The 25,142-nt window shown below is 38.2% G+C and overlaps 1 protein-coding gene across 1 annotated transcript in view; it reads right to left on the reverse strand.

The window, feature by feature from the left end:
* Positions 1 to 25,142, reverse strand: part of LOC105552428 — an 88,013-nt gene that overhangs the window by 4,334 nt on the left and 58,537 nt on the right. Inside the window, 5 exon segments of the mRNA XM_011998095.1 lie at positions 1,616 to 1,678; positions 1,810 to 1,987; positions 15,541 to 15,753; positions 20,500 to 20,676; positions 22,606 to 22,709. Of these exon segments, the coding sequence (XP_011853485.1) occupies positions 1,677 to 1,678; positions 1,810 to 1,987; positions 15,541 to 15,753; positions 20,500 to 20,676; positions 22,606 to 22,709 (674 nt within the window). The 3' untranslated portion in view covers positions 1,616 to 1,676.

A 25,142-nucleotide genomic window follows, 5' to 3' on the forward strand; every position in this document is an offset into this window, starting at 1 on the left:
CATGCACCACCACGCCCAGCTAATTTTTGTATTTTTAGTAGAGACAGGGTTTCACCATGTTGGCCAGGCTGGTCTCAAACTCCTGGCCTTAAGTGATCCACCCGTCTTGGCCTCTCAAAGTGCTGGGATTATAGGTGTGAGCCACCGTGTCTGGCCCTACAAACTTTTACATAAACATTCTGTCACTCTTCACAAAATCCCCTAAGACAGAGTTTTTAACACTCAGAAATCCCAATGGAATGCTCTTCTTGTAAAATTGGAAAGTATTATTTTGTATTTTAAAGAAATGTTGATGCTTTCAAACCCTTCCTCAGAATTCCTAGGATTCATGAATCTTCAATAAAATTTCTAAAGCAATGTCTCTTGCATTCTTGCCCTTGTTAAAGCAGGAGGCTGCCTCTAGTAAACAGAGAAGAAAACAAACCATCTATGCTTTAGTAACAGAACTAAATTGTAGGGGCTGTAAAGAAGAATGGCTTTGTTTCTATTGGTTCTTTTAGTACTAATACCCTAATGTTGACAAATGTGTCCTTTTATTATCTCTCTCTTATGTCTTGCCACAAATTACTTTTCTTCTTCTCATTTCTTTTTCTATTGTTTCAATCTCTTCTTTTTCACCTTTTCATCTCTACCTGCTTCCTGGTCATTTCTGTTTTCTCCCTGTGCTCTTCCAGCATGGCAGCTGACCCCTGCTAGCTATTTCCCACTGTTCTTTTTCTACTCCTGTATCCTTCTGCTGGCTTTGAAGTCACCTGTTTCCCTTCAGAGCTCCAGAGGCAGATGGCATATGCATTGTGTCAAGGCAGAATGCCACTCTGGGCCAGCCTGTGGGAAAATGAAGGGTGGAGGGAGTGGTGGTATGGATGGCAGTAAACTCAGGTATACTACTCCAACAGTTTACAAAATTTTTAAAAAGGCAACTAAAGGCTGAAAAGGAGTTGATGCAGATAGAGTGAAGAACAGGGCCAAATATACCATCATGTTACATCAGGATCATTTTATTCCTATTCTAAGCTATCTTCTGTGGGATATTATATATACACATACAGTAAATATGGACTCTCATAAGCCAACAGAAGCTAAACAAAAGTCAGACCAAGAAAATGACACAGATATTGAGTAAGCCAAAATTCAGGGAACCTCACATCAAGCAAAAATTAGATAGCAAACTAAACTTCAAGATAATTGAAAAATACAATAAAGTTACTTTATTAGCCTTTGTGTTGAAACATATTTTAAGGTTTGAACACAAATACATGATTAAATAATATCCTCATATCTTCATTTCGATTTGCTAGAGAACATGAACTTAGATATGAGAGAAACCAGTTTCAAAATATTCACATTTCTGTCCTATCTTGAGATTTTTTCCCAAATCCTATTTTTAATCCAAATCCCATTTGTGTTGATCTTTATTCCATCTCTTTTTATACTGCAACCATTAAAAATTAATAGCAATGAATCTGAGAATATTTCTAACAGCCTCATTCCTCTCGGGGTATATGAAGCTATCCTTAAAAAACAAAGATTCAAACATTCACGTGTACACAGACACACGAATGCACACATAACTTTCAAAGTTACAAAGAAGTTCAATGTAGCAAAACTTCTATACCTAATATTAATTTATCTGAAAATTTGAGGCAACCGTCTTCATCATGTTTTCCTTCCATTGCTTCTGGAATGACAACAAACAAAAAAGCCTAACAGCAGAGATTTGCCTAGTAAAAATGTGATGAAATTTTCAGACACTGTACACAAACCATCATAAAGCAAACCAAAAAGCAAAGTATGTCAGAGTAAACATACATTGGATGACTTGTGGATAGAAGCAAACATTCTCATCCTTGGTATAAATCATTGGTTTTGCCTGCCCATCTGACTGAAGTCCAACAAACAATCCTGGGCTCTTCGTAGATTCCAGGCTTATGGATGCATTCTCCAAGTTCTTCTTAATTTTAAAATGACAATCGACATCTCCTGTACCCTACAATCAATACAAAATGATTCAATAAATATGAGCAAGTCGTAAAAGACAGAATTTAAAACCAGTCATTTTACAAGAATATAATTTTGTCTCGTTTCACATCACTATGATAAATCAAGAGACTTTTTACATAAATTGCCCCGTGTGCTTCATCCTATTTCACAAGATCCAGAAACAGAGATCACATGATGGGTTGAGGCAAGGACACATGCCTTTGGACAAAAAGCTCTGAATAGCGTAAGAGCTTCAACTAAGGAGAGTGTTGTGTATGCTGTATTTCATTTTAGAGTTGCTCACCTCTGTGGGTGAATGTAGAACATTAAAATGTGGAACTTTTCTTTTAGAAAATACTCTAAAGTGGTGAGAAAAGGGCTATTCTTACCATAGGTCAATTTACATTTAAATTTAAACTAATTTTCTGTGCTACTCTGCATTTTCCAGATTGAATTTTCATAAACAGCATGCACACAAATGGTGCAAAGACTGTAGAGGAAAATATTCAAGAATTGAATGCCTAGCAGTAATCTACACACTCTCAGATTATTATAACACTTCTCCCTTCTTTAAGCCATTTATAATCTAATATTAGAAAATTTTCGCCTTTCATTGTTTTAAAAGTTTCCTTACAGGATTTCAGTCCTAACTAATGAGTTTTGTAAGCATGGATTAAAATTTCCACTAGTAACTATTATTTTATTTGTAATACAAACGATATTCTAGTCTCCACTCAAATGTGAGCTTCTTGTCAGTAAGAACCAAGGCAGTCTCTCTCTCTCTTTCTCTCTCTCTCTTTTTATAAATATAAAGTAAGCAATTTCTGTCTTCTGTTCTTGTTCTAAATTCAGTAAGATTCTGGCCTTGCATTGTTCATGGTCGAGTAGAGAAGACAAATCACGTATACAGATAATAAGTAGGGAAAGATGAGCTGGGGGTAGGGATAGGAAATTTCAGGTAGAGGGGCACCATAAACTAAGGCAGAGGGGCCATAGGCAGCATGATGTATGGATGAACAAGCACCTTAATGATGCTGAACAATAGAGAAGGTAAGTGCAGAAGAGCAGCTTCGGTTTGTTTGCAGCATAGGAAGTTTAGGCCTTATCATAGACCATCTGTTTTCTTTCCTGAGATTCCTAAACCTCCTAAATGATGTATTTGCATACATTAAGGTTTACTCTTTGTGCTATACAATTCTGTGGGTTTTAACAAATCTATAATGTCTTGTATCCGTTATTACAATAGCATACAGAATAATCGTACTGCCCTAAAGATTCCCTATGCTTCATCTATTTATCCTTTCCATACTTCCCTCAAATCCCTAGCAAACACTGATCATTTTACTGTGTCTGTTATAGCTTTGCATTTTCCAGAATGTCCTATAATTGGAATGGGGTAATATGTAACCTCATCATACTGGCTTCTTACACTTAGCAATATGCAATTAAGTTTCCTTAATGTCTTTTCATGGCTTATTTCTTTTTACTGATGAATAATATTCCATTGTATAAATGCACCAAAATTTATACATTCACCTACTGAAGGACATCTTGGTTGTTTCCAGTTTGGGGTGATTATGAAAAAAGCTGCTATAAACATTCATGGACATGTTTAAGCTCTGGGTCTAGATTCATTTGTAGGCATATGGACATCCAATTGTTCCAGCACCATTTGTTGAAAAGTCTACCCTTTCTCCATCAAGTTACCTTTGCTCCTTTGTCAAAGATCACTTCACTGTATTTGTGTGGGTCTATTTCTAGGCTCTCCATTCTGCTCCACTGATCTCTGTGCCTTTTCTTTCATCAATACCACACTGTCTTGATTTCTGCAGCTTTATAGTAAATCATAAATTTAGGTAGTTTCAGTCTTCTAACTTTGTTCTTCTTCAGTATTACGCTGGCTATTCTGGGTCTGTTGCCTTTCCATAGAAACTCAGGACCAGCTTATAGATAGTCACAAAATAGCTTGCTGGAATTTTGACTGGAATTGTATTGAATCTATCGATCAAGTTGGTAAGAACTGACAACAACCTTGAGTCTTCCAGTATATAAACGAGGAACATCTGTCCATTTATTTAAATTTTCTTTGATTTCTTTCATCAGCATTTTCTAGTTTTCCACATAGAGATCCAGAATATATTTTGTTAGATTTATACATTTTTGTACTAATATGACTGGCATTATGTTTTTAATTTTAAATTCCAATTGTTCATTGCTAGTATATAGGAAAGCAATTAAAATTTGTATATTAGCCTCATACATTGCAACCTCACTATAAACACTTATTGATCCTGAAATTTTTTTGTTGATTCTTCGGGATTACCTACATAAAAACTAATATCATCTGTGAGCCAAGACAGTTTGATTTCTTCCTTCCCAATCTGTATACATTTTGTTTCCTTTTTCTGTCTTATTGATTAGCTAAGACTTTCTATATAATATTGGAGTGGTGAGAGATGTCCTTGCTTTGTTCCTGATCTTAAAGAAAAAGCATCCAGTTTCTCACTATTAAGTATAATATTAGTTGCAAGTTTTTTATAGGTATTCTTTTTTTTTAAAATTATACTTTAAGTTCTAGGGTACATGTACACAACGTGCAAGTTTGTTACATATGTATATTTGTGCCATGTTGGTGTGCTGCACCCATCAACTCAACAGCACCCATCAACTCGTCATTTACATCAGGTATAACTCCCAATGCCACCACCCCCCCTCCCCATAATAGGCCCCGGTGTGTGATGTTCCCCTTCCCGAGTCCAAGTGATCTCACTGTTCAATTCCCACCTATGAGTGAGAACATGTGGTGTTTGGTTTTCCGTTCTTGCGATAGTTTGCTGAGAATGATGGTTTCCAGCTGCATCCATGTCTGTTTGTAGGTATTCTTAATCAAGTTGAGAAAGTTCCCCTCTATTCATAGTTTACTGACAGTCTTTTTATTTCATCACCAATATTCAATCAGCCATTAATATTCAGTAATTCACATGATCTATCAAGTTTGACTCAAACTCTCCACTTTTGTCATTAATTCCCAGACTATAGGCCCCATCACCTCATTCCTAGATCTCTACAATCACTAACTCAAGTAAAGATAATATTTGTGAATTCTTTAACTAATATATTTTCATTGCTAATTCTTCCAAGGCTCTCTTACCCACTAAATTAACAATACTCATTGTGTTGGTGTAAGTAGAATCCAGCCTAGAGCTAAAAAATCTTTGCTCAGCTTTGAGCTTCCAAATGAAAGGGTTTTAACAAATCTGCAGTAAATTAAGATTTTAAAAGGTGCTTTTTATTTGTAAAAGCAAGCTTTATTGAGAGAGAAAATGGTTGATAAAAGAAATTCCAAAATTGAACTTAATATTCCTAGAACCTGGAGGACTGGACACCTGAGAGTTTAAATGATGAAGCCACTGAAAAGGTAGATACCATATATTACATAGAGAAAACTGCTACCCCACAAGAAGAGAGGTGCATCCAGTTCTGAGAGGAGGGGCCTGGGATAAATGGCTAGAAGAGAGACATGGATTTCTTACATCAACTCCACTTGGAGTTGATTCTTGGTGTAACAAAGAAATAAGGGGCATTAGAATCATCCATATATTATGGAAGAGAATCTCAACAGCTGAGGGGTTATCCCAGGAAACTTACACACTCCACTTAGAGCATCCCAGTGTTTAGCATAGTACTAGAGCACAATGGGGACATCCAGAAGGTGGATTAGAAATGTTCAAGGAAGGAGTCTGAGAAAGTAACACTGATGCAGCTTCCTAGTTTCTCCGCAGCTCACATGGAGACGTCAGGGGATCTAGAAGTTATCCCATGCCTTCATGGCAGACTCAATTATTGAGAGGACTAGTAATCTGGGAGAGAGCTGGATTTGCTACAAGCTGCCCATTAAGTTAGGACCGTTAAGACCAGAGGTTATGCAAGACCCTTAAGCCCTATGTTGCCCAAAATGCTCTAATTATAATATCAGTAATATTTGAAATTAAACACAATTGGTATACCCAAGTTCAGGGACAAACTAAATCAGCCACACTTCAGTAAAGACTAGTGTGGACCTAAAGAACGGTCTATGTCCTGTGGCCTTTTTCCATGACTTTTTTTTTAAGTCTTTGTGCCAAGATATCAAACAAGGATGAGGGAAAGGAGAAAAAAAGAATAAATAATTTAAAAAAAAATTACTATTGACCTGTAAAGGACTAATATTTCAACTAGATAGAAACCAAGATATACAAGCATATTCTGACAGAAAAAAAAAATCCATCAGTCGAACTAAGCACACTGGAACACACTAGAAGTACTAGTGCACTTTAGATAAATTATAGGCTTTTCAGTCAAACTGTGTTTCATTATAGTAATCTCATAGTTATTCTTCCAAACTTCTGGTTCTCAATAAACTAGCGCATCTTCTACAGTGAGGCCAGATTTATGAACTTGAATATTATTCCCAAACCACTATCTCCCCAAACTTAGAACAGATAACATATTAAAAATCAACATCATTTCACATTAAAGATCTCAAGCAATTGCTCATGACTCACACAACAGAAAATTCTTTCTCAGACATATCTTTTTCCAAACCAACACTGAACTTGGTACTTACTCCTGGTATTGCACTTGGCACACTATGGTGTATTTGTCTATTTATGTTCTTCTTTTCCCCTTTTAAATCACAAATTTCCTGAGAGCAGGGAGCATGTCTTAGTATACCTACTGTAGCACTAGTGACAAGCAGTTTCTGCCTTTCAGTAGAAACTCAGTATCTGTTAACTCTAAATTTCTTTTTACTAATTTCTAATCTCATAATTTGTTCATGTAATGTCCTCTCCTCTCTTTGATAAAGAAAAGTGGAATTATTTTCTCCCTCTAAAATTCACCATTCCAGGAAACTTCTCTTACTCACCCACTCTGCTCAAATCAACCTGCCTCTCCTGAGCGTTCGCAGAAACACTTGAACCACAACTTGGAAAGGATTACCAATTAACTATTGTTCTCCAGATCAGTGTTGCATGCGTATTTGTCCCGTCCCCTCTAACGGCACCTGAAGAAATGGTATTTGTAACCTCCACTAAGTATAATTAGTGAAAATAATAAAAGTAAAATGGAATATAACTACATTTCAAAATAAACCTTTAGTTTCCTTTGTTTCCTTTTTCCTGCTTTCATTTAAAAATCTCGGCTTCATCCCTAACCCAAATACAAACTGATTAAAGAGATGTAGATAGGAAACAAAACGTGAGTTCTGAATGCAAAAGGTGTGCCTTCCTACACATCTGCAGCAAACAGCAGCTAGACAAAGCCAGGTTAGAATATCTGATGCATGCTCACACCACTGCAAGCTACCATAACATCTAATGCCTGTTTCCCTCTATTAGGCTCCTTTGCAGTAGAACAACTCCTAGTTACCATCACTCAAGTGATATTTTAACTTCTCATACTTAATATTTGTTAAGCACGTATCAAATATCAGTTCTTGCTGTACAGTTTGGGATATTTAAATAAACAAAGCAAACAAAACTCTCCCCACTGTGGTGCCCGCATCCTAGTAGTATACATTCTATACACTGGAGTATTATTATGCCTCCTCTTTTCCAAGATGAATCACTCAACAATTTATTCCTTTCTTAAAGCCTATTTTCCCCTAATAAGAGCAATCTTTGTTGCTGTCCTTAAGGCCCACTGTATTTTCTTCAAATCTCTGTATCTGCTGTAAAGATTAAATACATAGACTGTGATCTACAACAATGTAACCACTGACAAGTTCATCTTGCCAGCTGCCCAGATAGAGCTAGTTTGTGAAGATGGAGGAATTGCAACAGAGAATACGTTCAACACATGCAGAGCAGGCTAAATGGGAGACTGGAGCTTTATTATTACTCAGATTAACCTCCCCCAACATTTGGAGGCCAGGGTTTTTCAAGACAGTTTGGCAGGCACGAGGCTAGAGAGTGGGGAATGCCGACTAGTTGGGTCAGGAATGAAATCATAGGGAGTTGAAGCTGTCTTCTTGCTGTCTTCAGTTCCTGGGTGGGTGCATATAACTAGTTGAACCAGTTTACTAGTCTGGGTGGCACCAGCTGGTCCATCAGAATGCAGGGTCTAAAAAACACCCCAAACTCCAATCTTAGATTTCACAATAGTGATGTTATCCATAGGAGCAACTGGAAAGGTCAGGAGTCTGGCTACATGACTCCTGAGCCATAATTTTTTATCTTATGGTTAATTTGTTAGTTTTACCAAGTCTGTCTGGTGCCTAAAGAAGGAAGGAGTTTGTTACAGAGAGGCACTGTTATTATCTTTGTTTCTAAGTTAAACTACAGGCTGGGTGTAGTGGCTCACACGTGTAATCCCAGCACTTTGGGAGGCCAAGGCGGGTGGATCACCTGAGATCAGCAGTTTGAGACCACCCTGGCCAACGTGGTGAATCCCCATCTCTACTAAAAATACAAAAATTAGCTGGGCGTGGTGGTGGACATCTGTAATCCCAGCTACTCGGGAAGCTGAGGCAGAGAATCACCTGAACCCAGGACACAGAGGAGGACAGCTTGCAGGTTAGAAGCAAGATGGAGTCTGTTAGGTCAAATTTCTTTCACTGCCATAATTTTCCTGTGTCAGATTTTTCCCACTAACATAATTTTTGCAAAGGCAGTTTCAGTAATAGTGAAATGTAAGACCATTTTTTAGAAAATTCAAATGACTTATCTTGCATGTAGCTATGGAAGTAAACACAATTTTATTCACATCAGGTTTTTAAAATTTTCTGATTAGGTAAAACATGATTTACAATTTTTACATAAAACTAAGACTTTCACTGAATTTTATACTTTTCAACCCACTGGTCTAGCACCATGTAAACCTAACTCCATCTATATGCTTTCATGTGTTTTTTATATTTCAACTTCTTATAAATATGAATTACCTTTCATTTTTAAATTATTTGCATGCATAGAATGTATTTTGAATGAAGAGGAAAAAATTAGACAAATCCACAATGAGAGAATCTTTCTTAGTTTCTGCAAACTAAACTCTTGCCCATAGACAAGCATCCTGCCAGTGTGGGGTATGTCTGTGTGCATATCTTGGATACGGTGATCACACTTGAGCTTATTTTTCCTACAATTCCTACATCTTTTTTTCCTTTGTACTCATGCTTAGTGAGTTCCACCCGTGTTATTCTGAAGTTTATTTTTCTTCTTTAAATTAACACCCTTACAAATGTCCCTAGTGAACTGCATGCTGTTTGTTGCTAACCTGAATTTCGATTACATCAAATCTATTAAGGTGATTTACTCATACAGGATAAAAACTTCATGGTAACAGAAATAGAAATATTTGTTATAGGATCAATGTCACTTGATTTAAATGTATTTGCCTATAAAAATGTTTCCAAATTTACAACAGCAGACATGTTGGGACCATTAATGTTTTTATTCAATTCAATTTAGTACAAAAAAAAAAAAAAAAAGCATTTCTTGAGTAGCTACCAGCACTGAGGCACTGTTGGGTTTTTAAGGTATAGCAATACGACCATGCATTACCATTTACCTTTGAATGCATCTTAAATCCCTTTGGAAATTATAAGCATGCCTTACCATAGCCTCTAAACATACACAAACTAGGGTAATTAAGAGGACTGTTTTCATTCTGTTTTCAAGGGTAATGTCATTCCAGTCTAGTGATTCCTAGTCAGATATAATGAAAGTGAAAAATAATATGCTTCATTGTTATGTATCAACACTATTTCTTAAGAACAAGGAAGCACAGGCATTTTGAGTAAAATGACTCACTACCAAAATTTCAGATGGAGAATTTTAAAGTAAGACAACGAAATCAATGAGTCATTAAGTCAAAGAAAACACTACAATGGAAGTAGCAGAAATAAAACATAAATGAGGGGTTTTCTGTGGAGGCTCTTCTCTATAAAAGTACCAGAGTAAAGGTTAAAAATCAATGTTGTCTGAGTGGCAGACACCATCAGGAGGTAGCCTCAGAGTGCTCCCTTAGGCCTCTGCTAATAACATGTTGTTAATGCACAAAACAACTGGCAACCCACAGGAGAACCCTGATGTTCAGTGACAGCATGTGTGAGAAGCCACACTCAAGGGGCAGATCCCAATGAAGAGCTAGGACACCATGGCTCTGGACCAGGCCTGATACTTATAATGGAATGCAGGAAACACTAGCCTAAAATATGGCAGCTTGGCACAGTGAGTATTTTAAGCTGAAGGAAATGAGAAAACTGTGGAAGCAGGAAGGTCTCCCTGACCCTCTCCAGCCCACTCTCTCCGGAAGCAGGCCATAGAAACTGAAATTCCCTCTCCCCTCTCTCCCCTGGTATAGGCCACAGAAATTAGAATTCCTCTTGCTTCTTCTCCCAGGAACCACACCCAAAACCTGGAAAGGGCACCTCTCTGACCTTCCCTCTCCTTGTTTCCCCTAAAGACCTTCATGTGACAGCTGTCTTACTTTATACCTGGAGGAAAGAAAAACCTCACAGTGACTCCAAGAAAAACCTGAACAGACAGGCCTTACTAAGTTCCCCACAGTTTGTTATCACTAGATCACACCCTTTGGTTCTCCAATCACACTTAAGTGTCTATAAAATACAAAGTTTTCCCTAGGTCTTTGGATCATCATTTCTGAAGGCTCCTGAGCTACACAGAACTTATTTAGGTGAATTTGTACGCTTTTCTCTTATCAATCTGTTTTTTTGTTATGGGGTCTCAGTTGGGAAGCTTGCAATGGGTGAAAAAAAAAAAATCACATTTTGTCTCCTGCATTTACAAGCATTAAATTTAGAACAGAAACTCTGCAACCCTGGCAAATCTTTTAATAACTACACAAAAGAAGTCATAAGATCATTTACATGGGTCGGTTTTAGGTGAAGACCTGCTGTAGCTGTTTGCTTTCCTGTTTGTTTGCTGTGTGAGCTTAGGGTTAAGGGGCATTACTACAAACCTAAGAGAGCTCGCTCAGCCTTGGAATGCAGTAGACACTAAAAATACAGTCAGCCTCCTCCCTTTGTCTTGCGGATCTGGTTATAGTATCAGGGAATTCACCACTGGCCAAAGCAGTGCCACACTTTCCTATGATTTACAGAGTATTCAAGAGCTTCTGGCTTTATGGACAGCCTGTGTAAAATTTCAAATCTTTTGGCAATAACTTTCTAATGCAATAACTTTCCCAAGAACAGGATTGGAATTTTTAACAGAAATAACAGGAAGCTAGAAACCTCTGGAGAATGTTTGAGCCTCTGAGCCTCTGAGTTTAGGAAGCAGAAGGGCGAAAGTTACTGATGTATAGTATGATATAGGCCAGGAAGACCTTCAAAACCTTAACCTTAAGCTAAAGATTTTTACAAATGTCTATTAATAAAAAAACATAGTAACAGTATTTCCTCTGTAATCCTCAAAGATTACACTCACCTCACCTTATTCTGAGGATTGATGCTGAACTGATACACATTGATAGAGCCAGACCCATTTTTTAAATACTGAAATATTGAGAGCGACAGGAGTCGGTCTCCTAAAATGCTAGGCAGACAGGAGCATGCCCCTGGCAAAACTCCTCCTTCGAGGTGAAAACCCTGAAACCCACAGCCCAAAGTGAAAACTTCCATCCTTGTGTGTCGGCTCTCTCCTGATTAGTTCTTTCTGAATAATGTCTTTTTACCAGTCTAATGTTGCCTTTTCCAAAATTACCTATGACCTGCCCTACCTCCCCATCCTGTGCCTATAAAGACCCAGACTCCGTCGGTAGAGAGGATAAGCAGCTGGACATCAGGGAGAGGTGACTTGACTCCAGAGACAGTGGCTGGATGAGGCAGGGAGTTGGCTTAACTTCAGGGTAGAGTGACCTGCCCTTTCCATCTTTTTTCTAGCTCCCCTCTCCGCTGACAGCCACTTTCATTGCTCAATAAAATTATCCGCATTCACCATCCTTCAATTTGTCCATGTGACCTCATTCTTCTTGGGTAGCAGACAAAAACTCAGGATGCACCAAGTGCGGGTACCCAAAAAGGCTGTCACACTGGCCCTTTGCTCTCACTGGTGGAGGGCAGCTAGCTGCCCTATGCAATGAGACAAAGGGTCTACAAAACTGATAACACACTGCTGTCTGCAGACGGTGGAACTAACAGAGCATTGTAACACATCCCTTGTGGGACCTTGGGGTTGCAGGCACTACCACCTGGATGCTGCCATGGGGCCTGAAAGAGTTTGCTCCTGCTGGTGCTAAAGCAGCTGGCCAGTTTTTGCACTCACTTGCTCCAGTGCCCACACTTGTTTGCTCGCATGCTGCCTCCTATAAGGGGTTGAGCAGGGTGGGCTAAGTAAATAGGCTCCCCTGTTGCAAGACCTGCAAAGGGGTCAAGAAAATATCCTGCATCAATATTTTCATATTGGATGATGAAGAGCCATCATCTGAGCCCCTTTGTGTCTCCCTCGTGTTCTGGTTGCCCTAGAATGGGAGAACCCCTAGAAGTCACAGCCCACTGCCAGGGTTAGGTGTCAGGGCCTGGATCCCAGCACAAAAACAAGGCGCCCTGACGGCATGGCCAGCCAATGCCTCATCCACATCTTGGGCCCTCGAGGCTCCTTGCTCCTTGCTCATCCTGAAGGTTGCACTCTAGGAGTTTCAATGTACCAAACTGCTTGTTAAATACAGTATTTTGAATATCACCCCAGCATGTATGGACCTATTATTTCTGGTTTGCTCCTTTACACAGCTCCCCTTACCAATGTCTTTTGCATTTAGCTACTACTTTACACACATGTGTTGCCTTCAGTGGCCTCAGAGGAGTGACCTTAACCCTCTGGACAAGCCTCATGTAACCTAGCTATGGTGTGCTTATCTCCAAAAGGCCTAGGGAATCTCTGCCTTATGTCCAATATTTCTTATTTTAATGTTCTGTATATCAAATTCTGTGTAACAAACTCATTTATGCTCTTTCACCTTTATCAATCAGTTTCACTGGGTTCTCCATTTTGGCTATCTCTTCCCCAAAGCAAACAGAACAAATGTCTCTGGCTTTTTTCAAATTGTGAAATATCTCTAAGAAGAAGTGATACTTGGGTTTGAAACTCCAGTGCATGATTGCCTGCCTCAGCTCAGCTCAGCATGATTGCCTTTCAGCATACATGGAAGTCCTGAACCTGGCATTTCATCATGAGAAACCCTTCAGGAAGGGAAAACAGAAGGGGCTCCCAACATTGATGCAAAGCAGCACAATGTAGGCTGGCGTGGCACAGAGTGTTCTCCCACCTATTTCAGAGCCACTCACTCACCTGACATACTGTCAACAAGGCTGGTTCTTGGGAAATTTCTAAAGAAAACCTTGGTTTTGTGTTTAGAGTCACCTCTACCTCATGTATCCTGACTCTGGTCTCCTCATGGGGTGCAAGCCAGTTTCTCCATCCTGTTATTCTCAGTCCTCCACAACGGAGCCTTAGGAAGTGGGCAAACCTGAATGAAGCCTCAACTCTAAGGCCACCTGGGGACTCTGGGTGAGCTACTTAACCAGGCTCACACTCAGCTTCAGCATCTGAAGAATGAGCATGCCAATAGTTTCTCTGTGGTAGGATAATACTTCTGTGTTTTAATCTGTACATCTCCACCCAACTTCCTGTGATCACCAGATTCTTTCAATTGAATGCCAAGGACTTCTTCCAGTCCCTCAGCCCCATCAGATAGAGCTGAGTCACCCATAGCACAAATAGGAAGAAAAAGAAAAAGCATGAATATTAAGTGTAGGACAAAAAAATTCTGCTAAAAACTTACAGAGGAAGTTCACTCAATGGGAAGAACAAAATAACCAGCACACTGAGAAAAAAAAATGGAAGAGTCAGAGAGAGGCACACATGCTGAAAGTGAAGAACCAAGAAATCACCATTAGGCTAGAGTATGAGGCAGCTAAACAGAAAGTGAGCAACCACTGAGAGGTCCCTTTGGTTGCTACCCAGGGAAGATACACATTTCCAAAGTTGACCCATTTTCAACTTTGGAGTGACACTTACCTGTGCCTCCAGAAACTCAAACACAAACACTAAAGTATGTATTATATAGTAACCCATTATTTTATGGTTCTGAACACTCCTACGAGCCCCAGAAGGGAAAGGCTTGTATACCTTGTGAATGTTGAGGATAGGAAACCTACTTACTGATGTTCCTCCTAGGACACCCCATCCTAGGGGGTGACTGAGCATTAGATGAAATTGTACTCCTAACTAGTCTAGTCACAGTAACAATGTTACCCATTTTTATCTCAATTAGTCCACTTACCAGTGTAAAGACTACAAGCATGACAGTTTGTCTCTTAAGCTTGGCTTCATCTTCTGTGAAATGGTGATAAAACCTACCTCATTATGCACTTGTGAGTAGATCAAGGATATTAACTACACGTGTATATGTGCATGTGCTTCGCCTTTGCATTGTAAGCATCAGTGCAGCTCACCTGACACAAACTCACCAGTCTGCAGCACAGACAGGGACCCTGGGAACTATGAAAGGTTGAAGTCCTCCCTCCTCATACCCCAACAAACACATGCAAGTTCTCCCTTATGGCTAGACATCATGACTGGTAAGAAGAGAGACGGGGGACCTCAGAATTTATCCAGAAGACCAAATTTAAACTAAACTATTTTAAACAATAATAGATGGAGAGCATTAACAGGAAGGTTAAATGTGCACTCTTGTTCCTCACCCCACAGAAGAATTATGAATATATATAAGCTGTTATGTTAGTTGTCTTCCACATCCCCTCCTAAGGCTCAAGGTGTTAAAGAAAAACCCTTGTCCGGGCACAATGTCTTAGGCCTATAATTCCAGCACTTTGGGAGGCCAAGGCAGTGAATCTCTTGAGCCTAGGCATTGGAGACCAGCCTGGGCAACATGGCGAGACCCTCTCTCTACAAAAAGTACAAAAATTAGCAAGGCATGGTGGCAAGTGCCTGTAGTCCCAGCTACTCAGGAGACTGAAGCAGGAGGATCACCTGAGCTGCTGTGAGCCAACTGCATGACTACACTCCAGTCTGTGTGACAGAGTGAGACTCTGTCTCTAAAAATAAAAATACAAAAAGAAAAACCCCTAATATTTAGAATTTAAAATAGCTTCCTTAGTCAAGTACAGGGTTTCCAGTGGTGGAAATTCAGGCATCAAAAGGAGCAGTAAGGAAACACTGTTGAGCTGGCCTTTCTAGAACCTTGGTTCTCAAAGCATCATTCGTGGACCAGCTTCAGTAGCCACAGCTGAGAGCTTGTTAGAAATGTAAACACTCAGGTCCCACGCCAGCCTTCCTGAATCAGAATCTACTTCCTAACACAATTCCCATGTGATCTGTACATACATTACATTTCAGAAGCCCTGTCTAGAGGGTCAGGATTCCTCTCTTATCATACCAGGCATGTGGCTGCTCTCCTCACTTATTAAAAATACCAGTCAAGGGAGACCACCACATGTAACATTCAATTTCCAAAACCCACTCAGAAAGTGCTATTCTCATGTCTACAACTGGCAAATGTCTTAAACATTTGCTGAGAGAAACAAGAGCAGATGCTTACCATTCCATCGCATCGGCCATCCTTGATTCTTAGATACATTTGTGCATTTTTCACACTTTCAAACATGCAAATCCTAGAGCTGATTTTATGCACTTTCCAGTAGGATTTTTCAGATTGGCTTCCCACTCCAGTGCAGCTTCCATCAGGCTGTAGACATAGGGCCTGACACAGGCTTGTAGCAAGTAAAACCACAGCACTGTTGAGGAACACCCCCTTCAGAGCAACAAACAGAACAGAAAGGCAGTCAATAACAGGCTCGTGTTTGCTAGAGGGAGACAGCTATAGGGGCGATTCTTTTTAGAATTGATCAGTGACCAGGAAGCTTGGTGGCTGAAAATGAGCAAAAGAAGTAAATAATTTAACTGCTATGAAAAGGTAAACAAAACTAAAGGAGGTTGATTTACTTCAGTTATCATTTGTTGACAGTATAAAGGCCAGCATCAGATGCTACAGAGATTTTTAAAAGATACAAAACACAAATATTTCTCTTAAGGAATTTACTATCACCTTAAACAAATAATGGTAATATTAAAATAAAGCACAATAAAAAGTATGCTGTAAGAGTAACTGAATTACGGAATACCCTCTATGGATATTTAAATGTATGCATATAGGAATGAATGTAAAAAGATATCAGATACAAATAAGATATATTTAAGAAAATCATATGTAATCATTAACTTAAGAGGAATATATAAAAGACTCTTGAAAGTTAATTAGAAAAACACTAACACAGTAAAGAACTGATAATAGATAAATACTCAAATCACAAAAGAAAAATACAAATGGTGAATAAACATAAGGAAAGGTAATCCACACTAGTAATACAAAAAAAAAAAAATAAGCTAAAATTGGATGTTTATTCCTCTAGAAAATTGTCAAAGCTCTTCTCCTTAAGGACCATACTCAGTGACACTGAGGGCAGTGAGATGGATGTTTTTCTACACTGCTGAAAGTAGTTGGGAACTAAGAATTTAACTTTACCCAGAGAAGTCTGACCTTCGCCTCAGCTTCTGAGTGGTAATCTCTTTACCCTTGGAGTGTCATGCCTGATAGGAGTGTCGTTGTTTGCCTGCAGACCTTGGGCCAGCCAGATATTAATAATGTGATTTAGGTTAGGGGGCTTTGAGTCAGAAAGTGTCAAGTGACCTCCTCAGAGGCTGGAGACTGAGACCAGCCACATGGACTCCCTACAGGATGGAAGCCCATTAAAGACTCTGAATACCAAGGCTCGGAAAGCTTCCTTGGTTGGCAATACTCCGTGCATACTGTCACACACCAGTGCTGAGAAAGTACCTCTGTCTTGACTCCATGGGGAGAGAACCGTGCACCTTCCATATTTGGTGCTTTTCCTAGACTCTGCCTTATGTGTCTCTTTGCTTAGCCAATTTTAATCTGTATCCTTTCTCTATAATACACTGTAACTTTGAGTATAACAATTTTCAATGGGTTCTGTGAGTTCTCCTGGTAAATTATCAAGCCTTGATAGTGGTCTCAGTGTCCCCCAAACTCTGTGGTTGATGTCAAAAGTGAGGATAGTATTACCCTAACTTTATAGTTGGCTTAACTTTCACAGGAGTAAAAATTGGGACATCTGAAGAAATAAATTTGGCAGTATGTTCCCAGAGCCTTGAAAGTTTCACATTCTAACCCTTAAGTTCAATTTTTAATTTTCTAGGCTAAGAAAATAATAAATGGTGTGGTCAAAGGCATATGTCAAAATATACATTATAGTATCATATGCAGAAGTGGGAAAAGAGAGAGATTAAATGTGCAACAACAAAAAGACATATACGTGTGTATACATGTAATACTTACATTTGAGTATTATGAAACCATTAACTTTAAGTTTAACCTTAAGCTAAATAACATGAGATGTCTGAGTTAAAATTATGTTGTTTTGGGAGAAATACTAATGTGAGAAAGTGTTTATTATAGAGTAAGTACAGCCATACCTTCTTTACTTGCACTTCACTTAATTGTGCTTCACTTTATTCGCTTCACAGATACTTTTTTTTTTTTTAAGAAACTGAAGGTTTGTGAGAACCCTACATCAGGCAAGTCTATCAGCGCTATTTTTCCAACAGCATGTGTTCACTTCATGTCTCTGTGCCACATTTTGGTAATTATCACAATATTTCAAGCTTTTCATTATTATTATATCTGTTATGGTGATCAGTGATCTTTGACGTTAACCATTGTAATTATGTTGGGGGGCATAAACCATGCCCATATAAGACAGTGAACTTAATCGACAAATGCTGTATGTGTTTTGAATGGCTCCACTAACCAGTCATTCCGCTATCTCTCTCCCTTGCCTCGCTATTCCCCCAGACACAACAATATTGAAATTAGGCTAATCAATAACCCTATAATGACCTCTAAGTGTTTAAGTGAACGGAAGAGTCACATATCTCCTGCTTTAAATCAAAAGCTAGAAATGATTGAGCTTAGCGAGGAAGATCTGTCAAAAGCTGAGACAGATCTAAAGCTAGGCCTCTTGTGTAAGGTAGCCACGTTGTGAATGCAAAGGAAAAGTTCTTGAAGCAGATCAGAAATGCCACTCCAGTGAATACATGAATAATAAGAAACCTAAACAGTCTTATTGCTGATATGGAGGAAGTTTTAGTGGCCTCGAAATAAGACCAAAACCAACCACAATATACCCTTAGCCAAAGCCAAACCCCAAGAGCAAGGACCTAACTCTCTTCAATTTTACGAAGGCTGAGAGAGGTTAGGAAGCTGCAGGAGAAAAGGCTGAAGCTAGCAGAGGTTGATGAAGTTTAAGGAAAGAAGCCATTTTCACAACATAACAGTACAAGGTGGCAAGTACTGATGGAGAAGCTGTAGCAAGTTACCCAGAAGATCTAGTTAAGATAGTTGATGAGATTATCAACAGATTTTCAGTGAAAATAAAACAACCTTCTATTAGAAGATGCCATGTATGACTTTCAAAGCTAGAGAGGAGAATTCATTGCCTGGCTTCAAAGCTTCAAAAGATAAGTTGACTCTCTTGTTAAGGGCTAATGCATTTGGTGACTTTCAGTTGAAGCCAGTGCTCATTTACCATTCCAAAAACCCTAGGGCCCTTCGGAATTGTACTAAATCTACTCTACCTGTGCTCTAGAAATGGAAAAATAAAGCCTGAAGGACAACATATCTATTTATAGCATTGTTTACTGAGTATTTTCAGCCCACTGTTGAGACCTACTGCTCAGAAAAAAACAATTCGAAATGTAACTATTCATTGACAATGTACCTGGTCACCCAAGAGCTCTGATGGACATATACAAGGAGATTAATGTTATTTTCATGCCTGCTAACACAATATCCATTCTGTAGCCCATGAATCAAGAAGTAATTTCAACTTTCAAGCCTTATTATTTAAGAAATACATTTCCTAATACTATAGCTGCCATACAGAGTGATTTCACTGATGGCTCTAGGCAAAGTACATTGAATACCTTTTAGAAAAGATTCACCATTCTAGATGCCATTAAGAACAATTACGATTCATGGGGATAGGAGGTCAAAATACTAACATTAGCAGGAGTTTGAAAGAATTTGATCTGAAACCTCGTGAATGATTTTGAGTGGTTCAAGACTTCGGAGAAGGAAATAACTGCAGATGTCGTAGAAATAGCAAGGGAACTAGAATGAGAAGTGGAGTTTGAAGTTGTGACTGAATTGCTGCAATCTCATGATAAAACTTGAACAGATGAAGGGTTACTTCTTATGGATGAGCAAAGAATGTAATTTGTTGAGACAGAATAAACTCCTGATGAAGACACTGTGAACATTGTTAAAATGACAACAAATAATTCAGACTACTAATAAACTCAGTTGATAAAGCAGCAGCAGTTTGAGAGAATCGATACCAACTTTGAAAAGTTCTACTATGGATAAAATGCTATCAAACAACATTGCACGCTATAGAGAAATCGTTCTTGAAAGAATGAGTCAATCAATGTGGCAAACTTCATTGTTGTCTTATTTTAAGAAACTGCCACAGCCACCCCAACCTGCAGCAATCACCACCCTGATTCATGAGCAGCTGTCAACATCGAGGCAAGACCCCCACAACAGCAAAAAGATTACAACTTGCTGAAAGCTCAGATGATCGTTAGCATTTTTTGGCACTAAAATATTTTAAAATTAAGGTATGTACATTTTTTAGACATAATGCTGTTGTACACTTAATAGACTACAGTGTAGTAAACATAACTTTTATAGGCAATGGAAAACTCAGGAATTTGTGTGACTAGCTTTATTGAGAAATTCGCATTATTGCAATGGTCTAGAAATGAACCTACAAAATCTTTGAGGTTTTAAATCTAAGTAGACTTTAGCTGAATACTGATTTAATAACTATGCTATACTAGTTAAGATAATTATTTTCACTGAAAATCTTTTCGTTTGCCTTTAAAATACAGATAGTATCTGTTAGTGTTTTTTGATGTTTATTTAGTCTCATGGTGTGGTGAAATTCTCAGTAAATGCTGGAACAAAATAAGAAACCTCATAAATGCTATTATATTTATATATCATTTTAAGATAGATTCACAAACACATAAAGAAAAAAATAAGTATTATGAAAGGATCAAATGTATGCAACACTCAAAGGGTATAAATTCTAATTGTTAGAAAAGTTCAATATACACATTTGTTTGACTTCCAAATGCAAGGTTCTTTAACTTTTTATTAAGAATTCCCACATTCATAGTTTAATCTCCAACTTCAATTAGAGGATATTAATCCCCTCGGAGTGTCATTGCTACTAAAGCTGTCATCCCTATTGCCTTTCAAAGTCTGGCAAACAGAATGGAAATAGGCACCAATGCCACCTAGTGGGAAGTGATTTGATTACTGCATTATGACTCAATTTAAGATTTTTCCTCAATAGAGCAAAAGAAAGTTGGGATTTAGCAATATAAACTTTAATAACTTTCCCCATTTTACCTTGACAAAAATCACAAATTCTTTTGAAAGGTTTGCATAGCCTGCTGGTGATGCATCAGCTATTTTGCCATAACGATCAAAAACAACTGTGTGACCAGGAACCAGTGCCGACTCAAGAAGTGCACAGCGATTAGGCTGATAAAGCACCCGCAGCTCAGTAGTGGCTTCACCACTAACCTAAAAGGAAAAACAAAAAACCTTCTAAATTAGCAAGAGAAAAAGTTTTTTAATGTAATCACATTATATACATATACAGGTGTCTACTTCATTTCATGGAAACTTTGTACTATTTATAAAATCTCATGATTTTGAAATTCAATAGATTTTATTCCCCAGAGTTATTTCCAATGACTTGCTCCAAGGACTTCCTTCTCTTGATTTCTCAGAATCCATGGAAGAATGTTGGAAATGTTGGAACAATAACTTCATTGGCAGGATAATTTAATAACATGCTAATACGTATCTTATCTTTTTTTTTTTTTCATTTTCTCATTTGTGTCCTCCCAATTTAGGAGCATTTGGGACTAAAAACTGAAATTGATAGAAATTTTATCTCATTCCTAAATTTTGCTTTCAAAAACAAAACAAACTAAGAAGGTTATTCAACACTGAGACATGACTATTGTTCAAGACAGTGTTTTAAGTCCCTCCCCATCTCCCTCTAGTTCCCCAGGGAGGCAGTAGGGCCTGAAGAAGAAAAGTCATTGGTGCTTCTTAAATGGTTAGATCCAAAACACTAAATCTATCAACCTCAGCAAAGTTCCATTGCCCAAGCATGGCAGGGAGGCAGCAGAGCTATTGATCTGCAAGAAACCATCTGACACTGGATGAGTACATCTCAGTAACCAGTGTGGTTCAAAGCTATGACAGCTGTCACCAGATATTCTGAGGCCCATCATACCAGGTGAAATCTTCTGTGAAACAAGATGAGTCCCATAGTAACTAAAATGAAATATCCCACCAACCTAGTGCAACCTAGTAGAATAAGGGCTTTAAGGTAGCCTTAATTTGATTTTAGAAAAATACAGTAATGAGATATTTCTTCAACTCTTAATTCAATGGAGTAGATTCCATGTCCACATTCGTATTTCTTAAGCATTTACTATGACCAGGTTCCATGCTGATCAGAATGTGCTATGAACTATAGTGTAGGTACCTTAGCAAGTCCAGAGCAGAGAAGAAAAGACTTCATGGAAAAGTCTGACTGATTGATCACTAGTCAGAATTTCAGGCATACAAATTACACAAGGTGGGTTTTTTTCTATAAGCATTCTTTTCCCTTAAGTTAAACAACATCCCATGAGTTGAAATCAGCCTGTAATGCCAGTATTTGGGGAGGCTGAGGCAGGAAGAATGCTTCAGCCCAGGAAATCGAGACGGCAGTGAGTTCTGATCATGCCAACTGCCCTCCAGCCTGGTTAACAGAGCAAGATCTTGTCTCCAAAAAAAAAAAAAAAAAAAAATTATTGTATAGCGTTATATGAGGAAGCTGTAGCATGAGTGTTAGTGTCAGATTGCCTACACTAAATTCCTGCTTTCACACTTACTAGCTTGTGACTCTGTGCACTCACTTAATCCTTCTATTTTTCATGTTCCTCTTCTGTTAAATACAAATAATAATGGATTCTCTCATCTGGTAGATTGAAGAATGAAATATTGTAATACATATTAAGCACTTAAGACAGTACATTAAAGTTATTCTATATTGTATTATTTTAAAAAATAAATAACATGTATGCATTATATTAAATGCTACTTTTCAAATCTAAACTAAGCAATACAAGGTATAATTATATAAAATTATTGTTTTTTCCCCAACAATATGGTCCCCAAAACGGCCATTGAGAAGTCAGTCTCCTTTTGAAAGCTCATTAAAATTTTGAATGTTATTAGAGAATTGGTCTACTTTTTCTTGTCTAAATTCCAATTGCTGAAATTTAGAACCATTTATGCAACACAATCTCAACAACTAATGAAACAAAACAGAATGAAAAAAGCACTAGTACAAGCCAAAAGGAAATGGTAATCTTATAAATGTATATTATACAAAAATATATACAAACATAATACTATTGATATATGGCAAAAAGAAAATTTATTACACACCATTCCAGTGACAATGCCATTGTCAAGAGCAAGAGAAAGATGCCTTATCTCATGACTTTGGAAAATGCATATATTTCTTTCGTTGAAAATAACATCAAAGACACCTGGAAAACATATTTTAAGTATTAGAAAGCAATTTTTGCTTTTAAAGCTTTTTTTATTCAATATATACTGAAATCTGTTAATATTTTACATTTCTCTATTAAATGTTTTCAGTCAAAGGTAAAATGCTTCTCCATAGTATGTTCAACTTGTGAAAAGTCATAGTATAATGTATGCACTTTTCTCACCTATATCTATGTGAATAAAATGATTTTAAAAACTGGTGATTCCTTGATCCATGACCTATTTCATTTCCTAGTCTGTGTCATATATATTTGAATATGTATGTATATACACAGCTATATCTATATACATATGCAATATACTAATATATAAAATATATCAAATATATAACATGTAATGTACATTATATAATATTTATAAAATGATTTCATAACAAAGTTAAACTTTTTTTATTATATTTTAAGTTCTGGGGTACATGTGCACAACGTGCAGGTTTGTTACATTGGTATACATGTGCCATGTTTGTTTGCTACACCCATCAACTCATCATTCACATTAGGTATTTCTCCTAATGCTATCCCTCCCCCAGGCCCCCAACCCCTGGCAGGCCTTGGTGTGTGATGTTCCCCTCCCTGTGTCCATGTGTTCTCATTGTTCAGCTCCCACTTATGCGTGAGAACATGCGGTGTTTGGTTTCCTCTTCTTGTGTTACTTTGCTGAGAATGATGTTTTCCAGTTTCATCCATGTCCCTGCAAAGCACATGAACTCATCCTTTTTTGTGGCTGCATAGTATTCCATGGTGTATATATGCCACATTTTCCTTATCCAGTCTATCATTGATAGACATCTGTGTTGGTTCCAAGACTTTGCTATTGTGAACAGTGCTGCAATAAACATATGTGTGCATGTGTCCTTACGGTAGAACGATTTATAATCCTTTGGGTATATACCCAGTAATGGGATTGCTGGGTCAAATGGTATTTCTAGTTCTAGATCCTTGAGGAATCACCACATTGTCTTCCACAATGGCTGAACTAATTTATATTCCTACCAACAGTGTAAAAGTGTTTCTATTTCTCCACATCCTCTCCAGCATCTGTTGTTTCCTGACTTTTTAATGATCGCCCTTCTAACTGGCTGGAGGTGGTATCTCATTGTGGTTTTGATTTGCATTTCTCTGATGACCAGTGATGATGAGCATTTTTTCATGTTTGTGGGCTGCATAAATGTCTTCTTTTGAGAAGCATCTTTTCATATCCTTTGCCCATTTTTTGATGGGGTTGGTTTTTTCTTGTAAATTTGTTTAAGTTTTTTGTAGATTCTGGATATTAGACCTTTGTCAGATAGGTAGATTGCAAAAATTTTCTCCCATTCTGTAGGTTGCCTGTTTACTCTGATGATAGTTTCTTTTGCTGTGCAGAAGCTCTTTAGCTTAATTAGATCCCATTTGTCAGTTTTTTCTTTTGTTGCCCTTGCTTTTGGTGTTTTAGTCATGAAGTCTCTGTCCACGCCTATGTCCTGAATGGTATTGCCTAGGTTTTCTTCTAGGGTTTTTATGGTTTTAGGTCTTACATTTAAGTCTTTAATCCATCTTGAGTTAATTTTTGTACAAGGGGTAATGAAGGGATCCAGTTTCAGCTTTCTACATATGGCTAGCCAGTTTTCCCAGCACCATTTATTAAATAGGGAATCCTCTCCCAATTGCTTGTTTTTGCAAGGTTTGTCAAAGATCAGATGGCTGTAGATGTCTTATTTCTGAGGCCTCTGTTCTGTTCCATTGGTCTACATATCTGTTTTCCTATCAGTACCATGCTGTTTTTGTTTCTGTAGCCTTGAGGAAACGCTGGAATTTTTTCCTTGGAACTAGACTATGAGGAGAGGTGCTTGCCATGAACATAAGCTACTGTATTTTATTTTCTTTTTTTGAGATGGAGTTTTGCTCTTGTTGCCCAGGCTGGAGTGCAATGGCACAATCTTGGCTCACCACAACCTCCGCCTTCCAGGTTCAAGCGATTCTCCTGCCTCAGCCTCCCGAGTAGTTGGGATTACAGGCATGTGTCACCATGCCTGGCTAATTTTTGTATTTTTCGTAGAGACAGGGTTTCTCCATGTTGGTCAGGCTGGTCTCAGACTCCCGACCTCAGGTGATCTGCCCGTCTCAGCCTACCAAAGTGGTGGGATTACAGGCATGAGCCATCACGCCCGGCCAGGTACTGTCTTTTTTTTTGACCCTTCCTTTCCAGTTTTTGAAAATAACGCAGGAAATAATCTTCCCTGAAGATACTCAATAAAAATTCCCCCCCAAAAAAACAAAAACACATGCTTCCACTTCATTGATAAAAATTTACTACAGTTTGGCACCTAGGTCTAGTTCAGTTGGCAGATGAGCAGATTGATGCGTTCACCCCGATAACCCGGTGTGCCCATCTCCTTGAAGAAGCCCACTCTATTTTTGGTAGCGTGACGGGCC

The sequence above is a fragment of the Mandrillus leucophaeus genome, unplaced genomic scaffold (assembly GCF_000951045.1).
Source record: "Mandrillus leucophaeus isolate KB7577 unplaced genomic scaffold, Mleu.le_1.0 Scaffold556, whole genome shotgun sequence".
Taxonomy (NCBI): Eukaryota; Metazoa; Chordata; class Mammalia; order Primates; family Cercopithecidae; genus Mandrillus; species Mandrillus leucophaeus.